This window comes from Dasypus novemcinctus, chromosome 7, assembly GCF_030445035.2.
Source record: "Dasypus novemcinctus isolate mDasNov1 chromosome 7, mDasNov1.1.hap2, whole genome shotgun sequence".
Taxonomy (NCBI): Eukaryota; Metazoa; Chordata; class Mammalia; order Cingulata; family Dasypodidae; genus Dasypus; species Dasypus novemcinctus.
Genome location: NC_080679.1, coordinates 18,974,894 through 18,998,569, shown reverse-complemented (window position 1 = coordinate 18,998,569; position 23,676 = coordinate 18,974,894). Strand labels below are relative to the sequence as shown.

The following is a 23,676-nucleotide window of genomic DNA, read 5'->3' as shown; positions in this document are numbered from 1 at the left end:
TATCCCTGTCCTCCTTCAATAATGTAGCTATTCTCCTTTTCAGCCAAGGCAGATTAAATGTGAAGAGTGAAGATGGAAGATCCTGAGTTTGATCAGTGAGTTACTCGTTCTCCCTTTTATTCTGTCGTTAAAAGTCTCTCAACCTTAATAAGGCAAGGCTTAAATAGGTAGATTTGGAGGATACAAGCATTCCAAGTGGGCATAGTACCTGCTCTCTTTCCAAAAGATGGAGGGCTATGGCAACCAGTAACCAAGCTACAGAGGCTAAAGATTGCACTGGGTAAGTGTGGAGTGGGAGGCACGGGTCATCCTTACTGATGCTGTATCTTGGGGAGGCACTAGAGCAAACTGCCACATGGGTTCATCCCGTGTGTGAGTTTCTTTCTATCTATCCACACATGCATGAAACATAAACTACTTGGGGAATATTTGGCAGCAGATGTATCACATGTTGTGGAAGGCTTCTTTCTTGTCCAAGGTTCCATTATCATTCATTGCAATGGTTTGGTTGAATCTCTCCTCAATTTTACTCATAACTTCCCTGTTCTCAGAAAGGACTGGATATAACACCTTGCTAGAGGGAGTATACCCAAGTGGAAATTCTCCCATAAAAGTATGACCTTGTGTGAACAAGTGCTGTTTTCTGCCTAATAATGTTCTTCTAATGGTTAGGCATTTATAATTTTGCTTTTCTTTTCCATTTTAATTTTTTCCTTAGTTCTTAAAAATTAAGAATTCACGTATGTATTCATTACTGGGTTAGTATACTGCCTCATTTATATTTTCATTTTCAATATGAATTTTAATTCTTTCATTAACCCTTCATTCAGTAAAATGTAAATGACTTCTGTATCCTCCATCTCCCAATAGAACAGTGGGGAGAAGTGGACACAATGATAATAAGCTAGGAAGTTGTAGAATGATAAGGGGGCAGGAGGAAAATGGGCTTTTGCACCTTCTGCCCTGAGCTGGATACTGGCTGATGTGTCTTCCAGGCTATCAGAGGGTAAAGTCCACTTGCAGGAGCAAGGCCCAGCCAGGTCACAAGGAATATCCCCAGCCTGGCAATCTCTTTCCGGAAGACCTCTGCTCTCTCCTTCCTGGGAAGGGGTCTTGGGTCTTATCTTGCAGAGAGAAAAAGACCACCCAGTACAATTTGTGGGCTCTTGAAACTTCCCAAGAAATAGCAGGAGAAAAGGAACAGTGGGGAAACCTTTGGCAAAGACATGAAGGACCCTTAGACTCAAAAGAGGAGGGGCTGGTGGGTCCTGCCAGCAAATCTGTAGGAGATAGTAAGTGCCACCTCACAGATTTAGTTATATAGTCTAATACCCATCCAATATGTTCTGGTGTCTAATGTAAAAATACAAGTAAAGTGCCTTGATCAAGGTTATAGTAATTGATATTTGGACAAAAGAAAAAAAAGTAAAGAAAAACATTGTTTTTCTGGTTGAGTGTATTGTCTGTTAAATGAAACCATAATTCTGTGTGTTAGCTTTTTTCTTTTGCCTTTGCATTTTTCTTCTCAGTTCAATACAAATGACTGCAATCCAAAGAAATACAACGAATTTCCACAAATATCCAGTTTAGTAAGTTGTTCTTCAATATTTTAATTGATCATTTTCTTTTCATATGAACAGCATGTGATCTTTCATCATGTGAAAAGAAGCCTGGAGATACATTAGACAAGAATATTAAATGCCCAAAAGTTTACCCAGGGGTTCTTAACAAGGGGTCCATGAACTTGAATTGAAATTCAAGAAAACATTTTTCTTATGGGGATGTGTTGGAGCAGGTGTGATATATTTATTAAATAATACACAGAATAGTGTAGACTTAGTAAGGGTTGATAGTTTTTACCTGACTGACAAAGGGGTTCATGGAACAAAAAAGGCTAAGAACTCCTGGTCCCAAGTGGCTATTTGGTATCATCATTGGAGCTATAGTCAATCCAGAACATCACTTCAGGGACAGAAATGCCTGAAGGCAGCTTCTCCATTAAAAATTTCATTTTTCTCTTTAAAAATATTTAGAAGTATTATGATTTTTGACAGCACTCAAATTGTCACCTTTAATTATTATTGGTCCTTCTTCAATGAATTGCCAAATTGGAAGAAAAAATAAGAGTATTTTAAGCCTGCAAGATGTACAGATGAATGAGCTCATCTGGTAGTTCTGGTTTTGATCATCATCCTAAATGATATGTGAATTGATTAAGATTTAGAATATTTCACACCCACTATCAAGGAGCTTAAGTAGCACTGTGATCTCGTTTAACTGTACCTTAAGGAATCTGGCAACACTGTGGTTTGCCCTTCTTGTTTCTTCAGGTGCATCTTTACATTTCCAAATTACATGATCGGAGAACACCATCACAAGAGTGTCCACTTCATTTTGGTAAGAGTCTGGAAATCTTTCAGCACGCGAAAGCTAAGGAAAAGAATGGATTATTTCTTTATAATGTGGCATGTGGAAAACAAATCTTGGGGGGTAGGGGAGTGACCAAACAACTAGACGATTTACTTCATTGTATATATGGCCAAATGAAACCAGTTATTTGCATTTTCTATAATGCTTTTAAAAACCAAAAATATTAATAACATAGAAACTGAAGTTATAGGAGGTGAATGAATAATAGTAATTTAACAGCAGGATGCTGGAGCTGATTTGTATCGGGACTTTTATTATTTTTTTAAGCCGGTTTACCAGGACACCACAGATAGGTGTTTTGAGTACCTCCTGGCCATGATTTGCATATATTAAAGGTTTATTATTGAAATAAAATCAAATTAACAAATAAACCTGACCAAATTAATGATATACACCATTTTTTATTCTGCTCCATATGCCTTGGACTATAAGCATAAACAGTTCACCTACAGGAAAGCAACACTCACTTATTAAACAAACAATCTTAGCCCTCTAAGAGCTATTGAACATGTCAATGCCAAATATTCTTCACATGGACATGGGTGGGGCTTGGGATTCCCTATTCCTCCCTCTTCACTCCCATTTTCACTCTTAACCCAAAAGATGTGTTACATGCTCTGTGACAAACCCAAGAGTACTATTTTTAACTGCCCCTCTGTTCTCTGTAAGTATACTCCAAAGGTTCATGGTGGAAGAATTTCTGGACTGAGCATCGTGGATTTTCTGTCTCAAGCCAGGGGAGGAAGGGAAGTGAGAGGACAGCTTGACCCCCCAGCTCCAGAGCTGGAACCTGGAGAGGAACCTGGGGCTATAGTGTGGTCAAATGTCCTGCACTGGAGGCCCAGAATGCATGGGCTGAATTTCAGGCCTTTGGGAGTTTTGTTAAGAACAAGGAGGGTAATGGGAAACAAAAGGTTTAGCTGGGACAATGAACCTTTTGCTCCAAGAGATGAGTGTTAAGAAGACATTCAGCTGCTCCCAAGAACAGGACCTCGCCTTGGCTGGAGGTGCTGGCTGCCCAACCCTACTGCACCCCTCAGAGGACTAATCCTGGTATCTTGCCTGACTCCCTCAAATCTCCCACACTTACTACTTGGTGGTTGAAACTGAAAGGCAGAGAAAGCCAATCACTGGGAGGAGTTTGATGGTAATGCTTTTGAGTCAGATGATACTATCAGATCTTTTCCTACCATGACAGGTAAAGATGGTTAGAAAATTGCCCTGAAAATTGGAGTGTGGCAGCTGCTACTACAGATGAAAAGAGTATGGAAAGTAAACTTCAATCAATGAAGATAAATTCTTAAGGAACAATAATGTTGTCTTTTCTCAGTTTATTTCTTCTTAGGCTATTCACAGGGGTGTTTCAAGACCTGGCTATTGAGCAGATGTGTACTGGTGGGAACTGGAGAAGATTTTAGTGCTATCCATTCTTTTTACAGATTAGGAAACTGGCTCTGAGATATTAAGTGTCTTTTTTATCATCTAACTAGTTAGTGGTAGAACAAGGATTACAACGGTGAGGTTGCCTGACTCCAGGAGAGCTTAATGACAGAGGGATCAGAATCATTCTGATCTTTGTGTTATATTTTATTTTACCCCCAGACAGGAGGCTTTTATCTCTTGCAGTGAGAGAATGGTCACAGCTGAAGAGCAAACATATGGTATAATAGTTAAGAGTTTTGGAATTCCAGAGAAGATTAAAATGTCGAGCCAAGGCAGGTGTGTGCTGCTAAGGTCACGGCCATGCATGGATGGGGCATCTGGGTGGATTCCCAAGGACAGTGGCTCTGTAAACTTCCCTGAACCCTTAGAGCTGGTGGAAGTATCCCATCTTCTCTCTTAAGAGTTAGCACTTCTTTCATGTGGGAAGACACTTACAAAGGCCTCAATCTGCAAGGCAATAGGCAAACCCCTCATGAGCTATCCCTCTTCCTCTTCCTTTGGTACTCAAGTCAATAACTGTAGTTAAGTTCCAGTATAAGCCAACTGGGGACTTGTTAGGTTTTGTAAGGTAAGAAGAAAACACTCCAAGGAACTGTGAGAATGAACTAGCGTGTACCGGCAGGGGTGAAGGGATAGTTTTGCGATTGGATTTTAAGGGTGCTTGGGCAGTGTAGTCTGAATGTAAGAGTGGACAAGTCAGAATTCATTGTCATTGGTCACTTTGTCAGGATATGGGATTAACAAGACCTCAAAGAATGGGCAACTCACTGCTAGGGTAGCTCTTAGAAGCCTGGAGATGGCCCACTTTAAGTAAAGAGAAAATGCCTTCATTGCTCTGGCAGATAAGAGAGGAAGGAATAAAGAAGCTAAGGGAAGTGGGCATGCAGAAATGGATATGTTAACTGAGACCACAGGACCCCGAAGAAAATTATATTCCAGGGGAAGTCCATTCACTAAGGACATACCATTCATCAAGGCCAAGGTAAGTGGGGAGCAGCAACATAAGAAGTTCAGTGGTCTCTCCCTTCTGTAGTCACAGAACTGGCTCATTAACAACGATGGGAATGATGGAGTCCCAAAATAACAGAGGACATATGGTGGCACTTAATCTCCAGAAGCCAGGGCTTCAATTACTTTAACAAATGTCAAGGTTGGAGGGACACCCAAGCAACGTGACACTTAGGGAGTCCTAAAGTTGGTTAATGACATGTGACATCCCTAAGGGCAAAACAGATAGCAACCAAAAAGGGTAATTCTTAATAGGTACAATAAAAAGGCAGCAAGAATGGAGGAAAAAAGACTGCAGATGGTCATTCCAAAAAAAAAAAAAAATTAAATTCCTTGCTCTGTTCTAGAATCTGAGTCAATTTTCAGATCTGGAACCCACTGACTGAAGAGGTGACTAATTACCACCATCTCCCACTCATGCAATATTGTTTTGATTTACTCTCTCGGCAGGGCGAGGCAGTGTCAGAGGCTTCCTCTTGATCTTAACACAGTGCGGACAGGGAAAACTATGTGAATATGTGTGCAATGCAGCTGACCCACTGGGTGCTTGTTAGTCTTCCTTATCCAATTGTAATTGTGAATGGCCACACACAGCAAAGCTGGCTTGAGCAGACTGTGGTTGCCAGAAGCTGAATTTCCTCTGGAATGAGAGCTTAGACTACACCACCAGGTTAAGTCACCAAGATCTTCACAGATGACAGCTGAGAGTAAAGGGAATCTAGAACGGGTAGTAGAGGAGAGGACAAGAACGTGTAGGGTGCAGGGTTCTGAGATCAACTGCAGTGATGGGCTGCAGTTTTTACCACTAGCCTCCTTCTTCTAAGCCTGTTTAGAGAGATGCCCATGGCAAAACTAATTCCTAAAAATATCAATATGCAGTGCAAAGTGTGGACTATGGCAACCATGCATGTGCCTAGCCTAGATGTCCCTCTGTGGCAGTTTGATATTACTGAATTCCAAAAAGAAATACTGATTGTGTTTGTAAACTGGTCTGTTCCTCTGGGCATATTAGATTGTATTATACTCAGAGGTTTCACTTTTACTTTATTAAATCAAGATTAGGGTTTTTATTTGACCATGTCATTAGGGTGACTCATCTACAGCTGTGGGTGGTATAAACAGATGCTCAGTGAGAGACAGGGGAATACACGGAGAAGGAAAACACAGAACGAGCCCTAGGCAAATAGACGAGCCATATGCCAGTCTACAGCTGAGATCGGAAGAAGTAGGGACCATGGAGCATTAAGAGGAAGGAGGAAGGCTGAACCCTCACAGACATCACCCGCTATCTTGAGTCAACACTCAACAGACTTTTGGCAACAGACTTTTGGTGAGAAAGGACCTCTAATGGTACCTTGAGTTGGAATCTTTAAGGTCTGCTAATGGTAAACTTCTACCCCAAATAAATACTCTTTATAAATGCCAATAGAGTTCTGGTACTTTGCACCAGCACCCCTTTGGCTCACTAATACAGAATTTGGTACCAGGAGAGTAGGGTTGTGCTTTTGCAAATACCAAAATGCTACAAATGTTTTATAAATGGGTAAGGAGTATTTTTTGGAGGAATTGTGAGATGCTTGATGGAAAATGGCTAGATTTCTTTGAAGAGACTGTTAATAGGAATATGGATGCTAAAAAGACTTTTTATGAGGCCTCAGAAGTAAATGATGAAACTATTATTGGAAACTAAAGGAAAGGTGATCCATGTTTTAAAGTTGCAGAGAACGTACAAGATTAACTCCTGATGTTTTATGGAAGACAGAATTTGAAAATGGTGAGCCTAAGCATTTAACTGAAGAACTTTCCAAAGTAAACTCAGAGAAAGAGGCTTGGATTCTCCTTGCAACTTATAGTAAAATGCTAAAAGAGAGGTATAAGCTGAGAACTGAATTGTTGGGCACAACAAAACCAGAAACTAATTTCAGAAATTCCAAGTCTCTGGACATCAAGCCCACAGATGATAGGGCCCCATTTAAGGAATTAACTAAACTTGGAATTTGTAAATCAGGATTGAAAATGCAGTTATTTAGGAAAGACTTATGGAAAATTTTACTGTCTGACTTCTTGCATGCTAAATCAACAAGCTTGTTGAGAGAGCTGGGTGAACAAAACCACTGTCAGCTTGGACTAAAAGGGAAATGTATGGAAAAGATGGAAGGGAAAACGACTTTACGAGAAAAAATGGAAGCTGATATCTGGAATTAAGACATCTTCTTGGGCCAAGAGAGGAACCCCACTCGTGTACAGAGAGGGTGAGTTTGCTCTAGCAGTTGAATAGGGTGTACATTCCTGTACATTTTGCTGCCCCAGGGTACAGAGAGGGTGGAGAATGTTCCTTAAAGGTTGGGGAGAGTGAGGTTGACACCCCATAGGTCTGAGAGGGGTGGGCCTGCCCTTATAGATTAGGGAATGTCAGGTTGCCAAGTCACTGCTCTGAGAGGGTTGGGCCTATAGGCCAGCAATTAGGGAGAATGTTGCTTCTTCTTCTCTGAACTAAGAGGGTTGAAACTCTACCCAAAAGATTGGGTAAAGTATGGCCATCACCCAATGCTCTTGGTGCATGAGGTATGGAGCTTGGTTGCCACCCAGATGCTTGATGACAGTGGAACCAAGAAAATGACCACTGGGCAAGCCTGTGGAAAGGTCCCCATGAGGCCCCAGGGTAAAGAAACCATCATCTTGAGAATGACTCACAGACTTTGAAATCTAATGAAGTATGCTCCACAGGTTTTCAGAACTGTTCTGGACCCATGACTCATGTTCCCCTCCCAATTTCTCCTTATGGTAATGTAAATATTTATTCTTTGTCTGTCCTTTGTATATTGGAAGCAGATAAATTGTTTTGTAAGTTGCAGAGTTCTATAACCAGATGGGACTTTGCCCCAAGATTAATGGTATTTCTTTAAACTGACTGTGATACGATTTTGTACTGTGCACTGTTACTGATTAAAGGTTTTTTAAAAAAATATTTTAAGTTCTTTTTTGAATTCTGAGGGTGAAGTGTGGCAGTTTGATATTATTGATGAATTCCAAAAAGAAATACTGATTGTGTTTATAAATTGGTCTGTTCCTCTGGGCATATTAGATTGTATTAGACTCAGAGGTTTTACTTTTATGTTTATTAAATCAAGATTAGGACTTTTATTTGACCACAACATTAGTGTGATTCGGTTTGAGTCCCCATTCCACAGCTAGCCTACAACTGTGGGCTATATAAACAGATGCTCAGTCAAAGAGAGGGAAGTAAATACACGGGGAAGGAGAACACATATGCAGGAAGAGAGAGTGCCCCATAGACAGGGTCCTGGGAAGAGAGATGAGCCTGGTTCCTATAGCTGACCTTGTGGAGAGAACAAAGCAGCTGAGCTTGGAATGAAAAAAGCCCTGGAAAGGGTGACAAGTCTTATGCCAGCCTATAGCTGAGATCAGAAGAAGCTGGGACCATGGAGCCTTAAGAGAAGGAGAAAGGCTGAATGCTTGCAGACATTGCCCACTGTCTTGCATCAACACGTGGCAACAGACTTTTGGTGAGAAAGTACCTCCTATGGTACCTTGAGTTGGACTCTTTAGGGCCTGGTAACTGTAAGCTTCTATCCCAAATAAATATCCTTTATAAAAGGCAACAGAGTTTTGGCACTTTCCATCAGCACCCCTTTGGCTAATACACCCTCCAAAAGAGAATATACTGTCATTCATGCCAGTATTATGCTCTCCCCAGGCTGCTCCCAGTCAATGACTGACACCCAGGCATACTACAGTCAGGCCATTTCTGCCAATGCAGGGTTCCTCTAATGAGCATTGCCCTAAGGCTGCCCATAGGCCCAGCTAACCCTCTCTGAGGTGTTTCCAGCCAATCCTCCTCCCTTCCCCATCTCCTTTCACAGGTGTTAGACCTTCCTATTCCTTTCTCTTGTCTATTTTATCCTTTGCAGACATTTTCCCCAATAAATCTTCGGCACTTCTAATTTTATCCTGGTAGCTATCTGCTTCAGAAGGACTTGTACTGACACACATGATCTTTTCTCCTACTTAAAAAGCAATTAACATAAACTGCTAAGGTTTACAAAGCAAATAAAAATGGAACTAATGAGAGCATATTCATTAGCATAATTGTAGGATAATATCACATTACCTATGATCTTACCTGAATTTTATTTGTGTCAATCAAGTGCTGTGCCATTGATTTTAGGATAATTGCGAAGAAGAACCAAGAATGCTGTTATGAAAGAAACGACAAATATTTGTTATGCTATCAAAAAATGATAATTCTATTTTTGTAATATGTCATATCACAAAATGCTTATCTTAAAATATATACTTTGAAACTAAATGCATCAAAATTATTCTCCATTATGTTTGGATGACCTTTATCAAAGTTCCAATGGTAAAAGTAAAAAAATTTAATTTCCTCAACTATCTTAAAAAATGTTTAATCTAAAAGTTTCAGCTTACTTGACATGGTTGACTCATGTTAAATCCTTTGGAGACAACAGTCTCATGAAATACTTATTCACTTGGTTAAACAAAATTAAATAAAGCTTTTTATATAGAAATATATCCCAACAGGTCTACCCCTAACATTTCCAGGGCTAGGGGCGAGAGCAGCAGTGGAAGGCTACATGTCTAGATATTTTTAAAAGTTGGAAGTTAAGCTAGCAAATGGGTAAATGAAATATGTTCTCTCTTCCTACCTTGATAAATATAATTTCATAACCACTCAGAAATTCTGTGCCAGAATTTGGGAGTGTAGGGATAGCAGGCCCCTGATCTCCACCCCTCTTCTCACTGAGGCTCCGTCTCCCACCTCAGGGGCCTGGTGCATGTGCGTGACCACCCAGCCTTCCTATCCTGGTGCTGTCCACAAACCAGCCCCCCTCTGCAGAGAGCCCCCAACCGCCTTCAGTCTCGGGTTTCACTCATGCATCGAGATCCGCCCTCCGCAGGAATGACTGAGGAAAGAGGTGTGCGCAGGCCTTGGAATCAGTCTTTTTTTTTTTTTTTTTTTTAATTTTTTAATTTTATTTTATTTACTTTGTAATAATATTACATTAAAAATATATATATATGAGGTCCCATTGAACCCTACCTCCCCCACCCCACCTCTCCCCCCCCTCAGCAACACTCCCTCCCATCACCATGACACAGCCATTGCATTTGGCAAGTACATCTCTGGGCACCCCCGCACCCCATGGTCAACGGTTCACACCATGGCCCACACTCTCCCCCATTCCATCCAGTGGGCCCTGTGAGGATTTACAATGTCCGGTGATTGCCCCTGAAGCACCATCCAGGGCAGCTCCATGTCCCAAGGACGCCTCCACCTCTCATCTCTTCCTGTCTTTCTCCATACCCATCAGCCATCATGTCCACTTTTCTCAATCCAATGCCACCTTTTCTATGTGGACATTGGATTGGTTGTGTCCATTGCACCTCTATGTCAAGAGGAGGCTCAGATTCCACCTGGATGCTGGATGCAATCCTCCCACTTTCAGTTGTAATCACTCTAGGCTCCATGGTGTGATGGTTGTCCTTCTTCAACTGCATCTTAGCTGAGTGTGGTGAGCCCAATAAGTCAGATTGTAGGTGCTGGAGTCTGTTGAGGCTTAGGACCTGGCTATCACATTGTCAGTCCAGAGTGGAATCAGTCTTGAGGCCCTCGGGCAGAGGCTCCAAGGGGCCCTTTCAGAGTGTGTGGTCAAGGAGGAGAGGCAGGGGCTTCAGGTGGGCGTTTTCTCCTGGCTGCTCGCACCCCCCTGCCCTGGGGGCAGGCCCAGCTGGAGGAAGACCAGAGCACCCCTTTAGCGTGCACAGCCTGGATGGGGCTCCACTTTCCTGGTCTAAGGGTGATACCTATTCCAGGTACAAAAGCCTTTCCATTGTAGATGTACACTTTAAAGCAGGGTTCTTAACAAGGGGTTCATGAGCTTGAACTGAAATTCAAAAAACATTCTTGTGGGGATGTGTTGATGTGGGTGTGATATATTTATTAAATAACACACAGTATAGCATGGACTTTGTAAGGGATCTGTGGTTTTCATCTGACTGGCAAAGGTGTCCGTGGAACAAAAAAAGGTTGAGAACCCCTGCTTTAAAGAATTTAGCTTCCTGATCTTCCCTCTTCCTTTCCCCATAGATAGCAATTTTGAATTTTTTGTTCATCAAAATTTTGCTACATATACTTGCGTACTTAAGCAATAGTGTTGTCTGCCACTGAAACTCATATAAATGGATCCACATTGCATGTGTTCTCCTGTGATTACTTTTGCCGTTTATCAAGTTCTGTTCTGATGCTCATCTGTGTTGAGGCATGTAGCTGCAGGTCTTATTTTTATATATATATATATATTTTTTTGTTTTTTTTTAAAGATTTATTTATTTACTTATTTTCCCCCCTTCCCCTCCTCCTGCCTTGCTGTTTTTGCTGTCTGTATTGCCGTCTCTTCACGTTTTCTTTCCTCTAGGATTCACTGGGATTCAATCCTGGAGACCTCTGATGTGGAGAGAGGTTCCCTGTCAATTGTGCCACCCCAGTTCCTGGCCTCTGCTGTGCTTCACCTTGACTGTCCCCTTGTCTCTCTTTTTGATGCATTATCATCTTGCTGAGTGACTCACTTGCATGGGCCACACGGGCTCTCACCAGGCACTGGCACTTTCTCTTCTTTTGCACCAGGAGGCCCAATGGATCGAACCTGGGTCCTCCCATATGGTGGGGCGGAAGCTCTATCACTTGAGTCACATCTGCCTCCCAGGTCTTATATTTTTGCTACATCATATATGTAGTCATAATGTACTTATCTGCTCTACTGTTGATGGACATTTGTGTTATATCCAATTTTAGGCTAATACAAAGAAAGCTGCTATGGACTTTTGAGTACAGAGTCCTAGCTCCACAAACGAGGAAGACAAGGGGTTGAAGCTATAAAGTGCTATCACTTGCTTAAAGAAGCATTCATTTAATTAAAAGAAATGTAAATAGCTACTTGATGTGGAAGGGAAATTCACATTGTTGCGTGGGTTTAATGAATCCAAGGCACACTTTTACAATCCCCATCCTGTACCTTGTCCAAATGATAATTATAACCAGCACACAAAATGTTCCATTTGTCTCCTAATTCGGCAGACACTTACCACTATCTAAATACCCCTCAACACTCCAATCTGTCACCACTATTATCTTGAGCGCACCAGGACTAGTAGAATTAGCTTTTGCTTTTGGTTATGTCAGACAACGAGAAGCCCCTGACTCGTCTCCTGCACTTTAATCTCGGAAGGCTCCATAAATTCTCCTTTCTATCCTCACACCTCTGCTTCCCATTTCCTAAACCCATCCACCAGATTCTCTGGAATGCAGGGCCCATAATTAACAAAATATCGGAAGACCCCATTTCTCCTCCCAGCAGTCCCTTCGCCTTTGTCTTTCACCTGGAGCCTGGCTCTGCCTGGGGATGCGGCTTCTCCAGCAGCCCTCTCAAGGGCACTGGCTCCATCCTCATCATCACTCTGCCCTCATTGCAGCAATCAATCAAAGGTCAGATCACATCACTCCTCTGCTCAGAACCTTCTAACAGCCCCAGGTGCACTCTGAGGGGACAGCAGGCCCTCAAGGCCTGACACCACCCCTGAAAGTGCCCCACGCTTCTCCGACTTCATTTTACCCCTCTCCTCTCTGCTCACTGGCTCCAGGCCCACGGATCCTCTGCCATCTCCAACACACAACCACGCTGCTGGCTGCTGCCTTACTGCGTCATGGTCTTTTTGTGTACTTTGATGTCCTTCCCTAACATTTGCATGACCAGTTCCCTTACCTCCTTCCTATTTTTGCTCAAGTATTATCTCCTCTATGAGGTCTGTCCAGTCCATCCTATTTAAAATCTCCCCCCTCACCCTCAGCATTCCCAATTCCCTTATCCACTCCACTTTTTTCCTCATACTACTTCTCACCTAACATGTCATGTAATTTATTTTTTTGTTATGCCTGTAGACTATTGTATCCCCCTCAAGTAGAAGATCTTAATTTTGTTTTTTGATGCATCCCAGGGATCTTAATTTTGTTCTTTGATGCATCCCAGTGCCTAGGATGGTGCCTGTCACATGCCGGGGACTTAGAATATATGTGTTAAATAAATGGAATAAATGGGCACAGAAGGCTAATTTAAACAAACACACTGCTTGGCCGGATAATTTGACTTAAGTGAACTTGTGTTGTTGCTTATTGATTCCGACTTCCCTTCTGGCTACTTATTAACCATCTGTCTATCAAGTCATGAGAGGCAATTAAATTTAGCTTGGGAATTCACCATTTAATAATAATTTAAGCCTATCATTTTACAAGCTTCTCGCCATCTCTTTTTTTGTTTATGTTCCCATAAACGCACATTTCAGCTTTTCAGGGCCAAAGAGAAGATGTCTCTCTCCTTCCTCTTTGTTGTCAGTATATTCATTAATATAGTATCATTAATCCTTTCCTTGGTGCTTTTCCTCTTACTATGCCTAAAGACCCAAACAACTTTATTTTTGCTATACTTAGCTTTTTAAAAAAATCTTTTACATCATTTTTTATAGTCATTCATTCTACTTTCAGGTCAAAATACTTGGGTCTCTTCTACTTTTTCAGGTGATATACTTTGACATAGATCTCTTTCACTTCATATTTTTATATGTAACAGTTTCACTCCAAAGTCCATACAAGAAATAAGAGAAATGATCTATAAAAATCATTTGATGCTAGTACCTTCAATGGGCGAGAGTGACTCATCCCTAGCACCAACAAATAAACAGCCACCTTTAAATTCTTTACCTTCAGGACATGTTTTACTGTTGTCAATTCATTTGATTTCAAGAGACCAGTCACATTTTTAGCCAGTTCCTCATGTATAGTTCTCTCCTTGTATGCCTTGGTCTTGAAGACAAACTGAAGAAAATCCAAAATGTGAATAAAATTAAATACTTTGAAAGAAAGTATCAAAGAACTATATTACACTTATAACTCATATCTCAAAACTATCTGCTCATGCTAGATTTTGTCATGAAATAAATGGAGGCCTGAAGATAAGAGTAGCACATGCCTCTTCCTATTTAGGGCTTTGCGCAGATAAGGCCTTGCTCACCTATGCTCTCCTTGAAACTCTTTTTGTAGACATCAAGAGACAGAGTCAGAGAGCAAATTAGCAGGTTCCAGGAAACATGGAGGGCTTTGACCCACCTACTTATAGGGCACATTTCCCCTTCTCCTTCCTTCCACTGGTAACAGGTGGCATGGTAGCAATTCTTCATCCTGAAAGGGGTAGAGCACCCACTCAAATAGCCAAGTGGGGAAAGCGGGTGCCCTCCAGAGGATAGCAGGTGAGCTCCCCCTCAAGCCCAGTATCTACCATCCCATGCTCAGACACATCTATCAAGGGTTTCATGACCATTAGCCCTCAGTAAGATAACAAACACCGCCTACTTGGTTTTGTTACTGAAGGTTGGTTTTGGCATGCTTCACTGAATACAAGTAATGGTTTTAGTTTTCAGTAGCTCTTTGTATCTGGTAAGGGTATCAATATCAATTTATGCATATGCATGCATTTCAAATGTAAAATGATGATTATGGAACTATATTATTTGACTTATGAGCTGGTTCACCGCAAGGAAGGCATTTCTTCATGATATTCACCATTCAGACTTCACAGTAATCAAGAGTGAAGGCAGGCAAGAAAGTGGCTCAAAGCAGAGGCACATTCCATCTCAATCTATAAGCATTTTTTTGAACTTTGTAACATATCAGCAGCTAGGTTGTCCTAGCAGGGCTTGACTTCTCCTGGCTTATTCCAGTAGAGAAGGACAAAGCTAAAAGGCGTATGAAACTAGCTAAAATCAAGACTAACTGATTTCCCCCTCATGGATTGACTCTTATGGGGACAGTCATCATCAGCTATCTTATCTCATGCACATTTATCTAACCCCATGGGCATTGCAGCTAGCTCTGAAATATTTTTATTTTCAAAATTGTCTACAATTTGTCAGTGCCACAAATCACTCTAAACCACGGCATTAAATTAGATTGACTTCAGACACACATCTTTGAAAAAGACATGGTTTATGTGTACATTTGGAATACTGTAGATGATGTGAGTTAGAAGCATTTAGCATCACTGAACTTGAAATGGTGTTTAGTTTACTTCTGAATGAACATGAATTGCACTGAATATTACATCTTTCAAGGATAGCAATGTACATACTCGTACTAGGTCATGAATTTCCTTTATACTCCTAAGTATGAGAACTTAACATCAATATGTTGAAAAAATATTTTTTCCTACCTAGTATAAAAAAATCAGACTCTTTGTTCAAGGTTAGGCTGCCAAAGATGTATTGCAACAGGAGTCCAATCACAGAATCCTAGAGCTGGATGTTCATCTGGTTCATCCCAGGTCATGTCATGTCTCATACCAAGGGAAAATTGAGGTCTAGAGAGACTGGTTGCTCATGTTAGCTATTTGATTAGCCTAGAATTCAGTCTCCCACTTTCTAGTGTAGTTCTCTTTCCAGAGAGCAGGTTGATTATATTTATTCGGCTGAATTTGTTTTAGATATTTTAAAAGATGTTCTAAAATATCCTTAGGGATTATTAGAAGCCTGAGATTCCACATAAGTGAATTTCTGGATTTGAATCACTTCAGGGCAAATGAAAGAAGCACTCCTCTATATATTACAAAGTGAAATGGTCTTGTCATGATATTTGGGACTTTCCAGTTAAAAATAAAAGTCACTTTAGGGTGCATTTCCAATCTGCCTCTTCAAAAGCATCACAGATAAAACATCTGAGAACTAGTTTGAGGTGCCCATAAGGAGGTAGCTTTGGCTCTCACAAAAATAGTCACAACCCCAGAGGATTCTTAATGTAATGTCTAATGATTTCATCAGATTGAGGTAAATAGAGTTTATGTTGAAATGCAGGTGACCATATATAATACCGGCCTGAGAATTTTTTTTTCTTCTCAATGGCCTTTGGAGACTGAATTGGGGTCAATATTGAGAGGAGGAAAATTCTCCAGATGATGCTGTTGAATGGTAAAATCATCACTCCCCTACAAAAGTAAGCTATGACCCTGTCTTAAATAGAGAACAAACTGAAAAGCATTAGTAGGTAAAATCAGCTTTCTGCAACTGAAATGTAGTTATTGGGTAAAATTATACCATGTGTAAAATTACTGTGAAATAACTCTTTATGGAATATTAGACTATTTTAATGGAGGTAACCAGATAACATCCATCACTTCTGGCAGTTGGAAAAGTATATAGAAATAAAATAGCAGTGGCAAATATTCCCTACAGATGTCTCAAAGGGGTTCATTAAAGAATTTCCTTTTACAAGAGTGTTGGGAATTTATTACAAGTTTTCAGCACAAAAGACCCAAATTCTTCTCTAGCCACCTATCTAGACATCTAGATTTTATGGGAGCATCCTTTAATTTAAAAAGTTTATGTCTTAAAAAGATTTAATCTATGCAAAGAAAAAATAGAAATTTAGATCCTCTACGAATAATGAAGTAATTTAAGATGCTTTCATTTATCTCTAGATGGCTCTCTTCTTTTCATTCAAGAAGATGTAATTTAGGTAGAAATGTTCAAACATCATCACAAGTTCATTGGCATTAAGTCATAGGCCAACTGGAAATGAAAATATAAACACCTCCAAGTGAACACTTGACAAAGGACACTGGAAGAAGCAGTGCACACGGATGGAATGGGCAAGTGGTTCATGCCAGAAGATAAAGGACTTAACATACCAGAAGCAGGTACAAATATACAGTAACTGGGAAAATGAAATAATGCCTGAGAAAACAATAAGAAGAGCTAAGAAAACATTACAGAAGAAACAAGAGTATTCAACAAACCAGCAGGATAAATCTTCCTTTAATTTACACAGGAATCTCACTCGTTTGTGATATTGACTTCAAAAGGAAAACATCTTAGTTTTCCCCTCCTTTTCTTCCCTCTCTCTTCTATTATAAATATTCGTTTACACTTTACACTTATTTATACAATCACACATTTAAGTACCTCTAGCCAATCTATGCAAAGTGATGGACTTCTAAGTAGTTAGGGGGAACGCTTAGGATTACTGAGGTGGCACCATTCAATGAAAGGGAGCAACTTCCCACTTATTGCAGACAGGAAATGAGACATGCCACACAGCAGAAGGGGATCTGACCAAGGTCCAAGAGGGGATTTCATACCTTTATGTACGACTGGACAGAGTGGTCTAGCTGCTCCTCGTGGCACTTTGCCACAATGTCGGTAAGAACCCTGGAAAAGCAAAGCAGTTCAGTGACTTTTCTGGAGACGGCAGGAAAATACCATTTTGCTTTGTCAGTTGAGTGTTTTGTATACTGGGTACTTAATAGTTACTGAATGAATGAATGAATGTATTTCAGATACCCCCACCTCCATATGGGGCTTTTAATATCTGTAATAGCAGTTAGCCATTTCAAACCTTGAAGCATCTAAACACTTAAGACGCATCTAAACACTTGAGACTTTTTGTCCCAGATGAATGTGCAAATTATGGTCTGTGAGTTTGCTGACATTGTCTTCTTAGTAAAAGATCATTTCTAGTACCCAATTAAGGCTTAAAACTCCTAACTTCTAATTAATTACCATATTCTATTTTAGAGGGGCTTGTCTTCTAAACGATAGACACTGTATACGGTTTTAGAAAAAGTACTTAGGCTACAAGGTAGGGTTTCCCCACCCCCGACCTTAACTGGGTTAGGGTTTCTAATAACAATAGTGGGATGGGTGGATTTTTCCATATTAAACTATCAGTTGCTCCATGGTTGTAGTCCCTATGAATATCTTAGAATTTCAAAAGCTCTAGCAGCTGAGTCTTATGAACAGTGACACACATAATCATGCTGAAAAAAGCAGCAGCTGAAGACACAGGCCTGGGCTTTTACTTTGTGTTCAGAAGTGGATGGGGGTGAAACCTTAAGAGACGCTTTAATTTTCCAGAGCTTTAGGTTACTTGAAAAACCGGGCTAAAATCCTCATTCTAAAAGAGGCCAGTAATATGCCTGTAAGTTAGAAAAGTATTTCAATGCCAAGAGTAATATAGATTTTTTCCAGACATAATACTATGACTAATATTTTTAAAAAGTGAACACCAGGGATATATGACTCCCTGATTAATTCAAAACACTATCTCTATAGAGAGGAAATTGTGATTTCTAAAGTCACCAGCCAGATTAGTAATGTTTGAGACATGCAACGACTTGGATGACTCTCCAGAGAATTAAGTTCAGTTGAAAAAGTCAAACCTAAGAGGTCAAACCTGTATGTCTTCATTGTTATAACATTCTTAAAATAACAAGACTAAAGAACTGGAGAATAGATTAGTGGTCAAGGAGGTGGTAGGGTGGGGTGGTGGGTGTGGCTATGAAAGGACAACTGGAGGCTCCCCTGCGGACCGGCTGTGTCTTAATCGTATCAATGTCAAGGTCCTGGTCATGTACTATAGTTTTGCAAGATGTTACTCATAGGTGAAAATGGATAAAGGGAAAATGGGATCTCTGTATTGTTTTTCACCACTATATGTGAATCTACAATGTTCTCAAAATAAAATACTTAATTAAAAACCACAAGGAGAAAAAGAAAAAGGGGTCTAAAGTTTTACTCGAATGATAATAATAGATGATTAGAAGGTAAGGATTCAAGAGTGAAGAAAGTTAAATCTGAGACTAGAATGCTGCTGGTTTATCGTCAAGGGTTTGCATAAGCACAGATTATAAAACCACATCTCAGGCAGTATTCCAGATACCTGGTCACAGTTGTACTTATTTCATCTTCTTCATTCTCTACCAGAACCTTGAAGAGTTGATTCAAGATTATAGGCAGAAAACTCATGATTGCATGAATCTTTTCCACATTCAGTAAATTCTGTAGTAAATTGGCAGAAAGAAAGGACATTGATTAAATTTAAAGCATGTTCTGCTTGTGCTTTTTAGAACTTGAATATGAATACCATAGTTCACCTCTATCTGGCTTTTCATATGACTTTTAGGCATGGGAGTAATGTTGAAAGGATTCTGTTTAATTGGGTAATTTAAAATAAATGGATACTGATTTTTACTCATTTTTATTTTGGAAAAACTAATTTCCCTTGTTTTTTAAATCAACAGACAAATTATTTAGGAACTGTGAAGGAAAATGTTTACTTTTTGTATTGCTAAGTAAGGTATTTAAAAATCTTCAGTGATGATTACCTTTCTGTTTGCGATTCAATGTTGTTTTGCTCATTTCTACCTTAGAGTTCCCTAAAACTACTTGTGGATCATTTACCTTACAAGAGAGGATGAAATTCGAGGTAGGTGACTGAGACATATCTTTCTCTCTTTTTTGGCACTGTTGGAAAAATGCGTTCACATTTGGATCCTAAAACAGCAAGAAAAAGGATTTATTTCTGATGCCAGAAGGGTGTATTAGAAGCAATCATTTTGGTGGGATGTGAGCAATTCTGAAAGACAGAAGACTCGATGTGGAAGTCCTTATCAGAGTCAGCATGACAAACCTTTCATTTCCATTAGATGTTCTGGTATATTGAAGGTGTCATCTGAACCAGAGCCTATTTTTCCTCCTTTTTCAGTCTCAGAGGTTTTTTTTCCTTTCTCAGCCACATGACAATGGCTGAAGAATTAGTGGCTATGTTCCTTTTTCAAATTTCATTTTAATTTCCTTCTTTCAACCTCCCACTGAAGTCCTCCCCAGACTTCTACCAATTTTTGTTATGTATGTGGATATGAGAACATATACTCTTTAATATGCATAGGGATATTTTCAGGCTTAAAAATGCTTGAATTGGCCAAAACTTGGGGAGTTTATAACTAACATCATGAGCAAACATCAACTCTTTCCCTGTAAGGCTATTTCCTGAAGAGCAAGGCATGTTGGGGAGTCTCTAAGTTCTATGCTGCTGGTAGGATGAAGGCAGTCAGGAAGTGAGACAGAAAATTGTAGCGAGGATACACTCTTGGGATGGTTGGAGTTCCCCTCAGGTGTGTGTTCTGTTTCCTAGCTCTAGTTCTTATGACTTTTCCATATCACTTTACTTATTTATTTGACAAATATTTATTGAAAGCTCATTATACATCAGGCCTTTGGCAGCCCCGAATCAGACCTGTGGGTGAGGCAAACCCAACCCCTTTTCTGTGGTCCCTCCATTAAAGCTGATATTTAGGCATTGTCCCATGACCCACACGTATCTCTTTAAGTTGATGAGGTGGTAAGTGCTTCAAAATAAAAGTCCAGGGTAGTACATGGGCATATGACAAGACAACCCAAAGCTGTCTGTAGTGTCAGGAAACAGGATGTCCATTCTGAGGAAGTGACATCGAGCTGACAAAAAGATCTCTGGGTCTTGTGGGAACTCAGGGAAAGGAGGTATGGCCAGGTGGCCTAGGGCAGACACTGTCTTTTCTCAAGGCTACTTGGTTTGGGGTGGGAATAGCAATGCTAGGAAAGGCTGAGTCGTGGTCTGTTAGAAAGAGACCTGGAATCCAGGATGCACTGAGAGCAAGAGTGGGAGAAAGAAAAGCTCAGGAGACTCTGAGATATTTTAAACACAGGGTTTGGCAGAGCTTGGCCATTTGGGGGAATCTGATGGGGCCTGATAGTATCAGAGGAAGGATGGATTTAAACAGTTAAGGGTATAGAACTGGGGAAGAGAATTAAATTTGGCTTGAGGCACCTACAGAAGGAACTGAGAGAAATTTTGAGCCAATGTATGCTTGGATTATATCATTTTTCTTAACAATCAAATAGGGAATAGAGATAAAGGAGTGCAAAGTAGAGGCTGAGGAACATATACATATTGAACTTAAGAAAGGAGAAATATATATTTGACATACGTGTAATACTTTTCTTTGTAATTTTTGACTGGTACTATAAAATAAGCAGTTTTGCAAAGGAAGGGTGAATTCTTAATAATTTGATAATGATAAGGTTTACAATGGTATAGCATTGTGCAGTTTATGAAATATTTTCACATGCAGTTTCTCATTTTGATTCTCACCACAATCTTTGGTAGAGGGATTTTATTGCTGTCATTTGCCTAATGAGGAAATAGGGACTCCAGGGGGTAAAGTGATTTGTCCAGGTGTTTTCAGCCAGAAATCGGCAGAGGTGGCTCTCTTATGCAGTTCTGTTGACCCAAGAGGGGTGCCCTGGGCAGGCACTGTGAATTAGATTTAGTTTTGGGGTCAAGGTCTAAAGTCTCTTTAACATCTGGGTATTGTCAATGGAACCAAACTGTCCCCTAAGGAGTGTGGCATTCTAATAAGTATGCTTCCGGTATTTTGGTCTGAAATTTTCTGACTTAAGGGCAATCTATCTATTAATCGATTAGGCCCCAAATACGCTTTTTTATTTTTATTTTTTTTTTTACAGTTTTCAATCACACTATTCTGACACCCTACGAAATCCTGTAAATATATGGGACATATGATTGTACATATTAGAGGGGATGCTGATATTTCAGGACAATGTACTAACCTGTGTATTCACTGTTGATACGACAAATGTTGATACTCTGAAAAGTGGTTTGCCACCATCAACCCACTTAATATCGCTCCCACCATGCTGCAAAAGAGAGTTTATTACTATCACATTGGCAATTAGAAATTTTTTAAAAAATAAGTTATTCAGTTTTATGTTAATTTGCTGTTCTGGTTTGTTGATTTTACATTATATAGAGGTGGAAAATAAAAGTTACAAAAATATTTTTGTAAATTTTGGTAAATGAAACCAATATCATATCAGGCATATAAGGGAATCCTTTTTAAATAGAAGATCATTTCTAGTGGCCACAAACTCACAAAAGATTTGGAATACTGTAGTAACACTTGATTCATCACTACATTAGCTGCATACACTATGGTTTTTATATTAATTTAAATAGCAGAAAGAAGATAATCCTGTATTACTTAGCTGAAGCATTTTTTTTTCTCTTAAATTATACATTATTAATACCTTTCCACTTGCAGAATCTTGAACACTTAAGTAGTTAGGAGGCAGACTTGTTACTATTGGGATATTATACTCTTGAGAAGCTATCTGCTCATGTCTCATCAGAGGAAGCCAAGCATATCCAACTGTCCAATGGAACAACAGAGAGAAAACTTCTGAGTACAAACCTTCCACAGTAAGGAATAAAAATAAAACTATTTACCTTTATGAATACTAAACTTTGCTTAATAAAGTTCAATAAGTCAGAGCTTTGAAAATACTCTCCCACTCAGATCAGATGACACGTAAAGCTACCTCTGCTTCCTCAGAGTACCTGATGATTCCAGAGCCTCCTTCTTTTTGGCATTCGCTTTTGCATTTATGTCACAGGTGACATGATAAAAAGAAAACAAGATATGGTGTTTCTCATGGAGTTGTGTTGGTAGCTCAATTTTCACCTGAAAGGAAAGAGAACATGGCTGGACTCACATTTGAATCATTTTCCTGGGGTCAGGACAAGACAAAGCTTGGGAACTTTGTCCTTTAAAAATTCTATAACTTAAATCTAGGTTCATGTTTAAAAATTATTTTTGAATGTACTGATTTGATTCTCAGTAAACATCCATTCTTCTAACAGTAATGTGTGAACATGTTGATATTTTCACTCTTTTATAGTGGTGGATGATAATAACCTAGTGTTTCTCATTAGATCATTTACAAACGTACATACACACACATATACCCCAACATAACTGCAGAATGTGAATAAAATATAGATTGAGGCTCTATTGTTAAGGGACATAACTTGAGTCAACAATAAGTCCCTGCCTCTCAAAATATGGTCCTTTGGGAGTTCATTAGACATGCAGAATCTCAGCAACCACTTCTCACATATGGAATCAGAACCCGTATTTTAATAGGATCCCCAGGTGAATCATAGGCGTATGTGTGCGCCTATGTGCGCACATATGTGCGAAGAGTGGCAGTAAATGATGTAACTTAGGCATGGAATTTATCCCTTTTAAAGAGTAGCAAATATAGATGAAAGAGTTATTGTGGTAACTAAGTAATTAGCCATTTTATGAAGAAGTTATGTAGTTTTTTACTTCTGAATAAACATAGAAAATAGACTTGATGCATGTTAAGAATATACTTAATGAAAAGTATACTCTATTCCTGGAAAGAAGATGTTTTGAAGTAACCCTTTAAATCTTATAGTTCATTTCTGTTTTCATAGCTCTAGCACTTACATTCTCATTGGATCCCCACAAAAGCCCTGTGAAGTAGGAAGATACAGAGACAGGAAGTGAGGCCAGAGACGTTAGGAGGGCTGAGTCACCAAGAGTATGGTCTAGTGAGTAAGAGGAGCTGCCAGGATAAGGAGCCACGTCTTCTGAGAACCACGTCACACTGGAATCCCAGGATCCCAGGCCAGATCAGTGGTCTTCAGCGCAACAGGAGCAGCTCGTTAGTCCCCAGCAGAGTCAAATCAAGCAATCAGCTGAGAGCCATACATATGGTCTATTAGTTTATTTATTAGACTCTCTGGCCATCCATCTATCTAACTCATTCATTTTCACATTGTTCAAGTAAGGGTTTACAACAGTGGTTTTCAAAGTGTGGTCCCTGGACCAGCATCGTTATCATCACCTGAGAACTTGTTAGGACCATGTATTCTCAGATCTACTGAATCAGAAATTCTGGGATAGGTTCCAGCAACCTGAGTTTTTTAAAGAAGGCTTCCAGGTGATTCTGATGTATGGAAAAGTTTGAGAACCACTTAATTTGGCTGGTTTACTGGATTACCTATTC

The 23,676-nt window shown here is 39.8% G+C and overlaps 1 protein-coding gene across 13 annotated transcripts in view; it reads right to left on the bottom strand.

The window, feature by feature from the left end:
- The window catches only part of DOCK10 (dedicator of cytokinesis 10), a 281,603-nt gene that overhangs the window by 45,133 nt on the left and 212,794 nt on the right, over positions 1-23,676 (bottom strand). For all 13 annotated transcript variants that reach the window (XM_071216098.1, XM_058300030.2, XM_058300032.1 and 10 more), the window contains exons 20-28: positions 22,199-22,322; positions 21,889-22,010; positions 21,412-21,498; positions 19,204-19,296; positions 18,683-18,801; positions 17,103-17,172; positions 13,679-13,792; positions 9,026-9,097; positions 2,284-2,430 (exon numbers count right to left, since the gene is read on the bottom strand). In XM_071216098.1, coding sequence (XP_071072199.1) covers positions 2,284-2,430; positions 9,026-9,097; positions 13,679-13,792; positions 17,103-17,172; positions 18,683-18,801; positions 19,204-19,296; positions 21,412-21,498; positions 21,889-22,010; positions 22,199-22,322 — 948 coding nt within the window. The remainder of the gene's footprint in view (positions 1-2,283; positions 2,431-9,025; positions 9,098-13,678; positions 13,793-17,102; positions 17,173-18,682; positions 18,802-19,203; positions 19,297-21,411; positions 21,499-21,888; positions 22,011-22,198; positions 22,323-23,676) is intronic.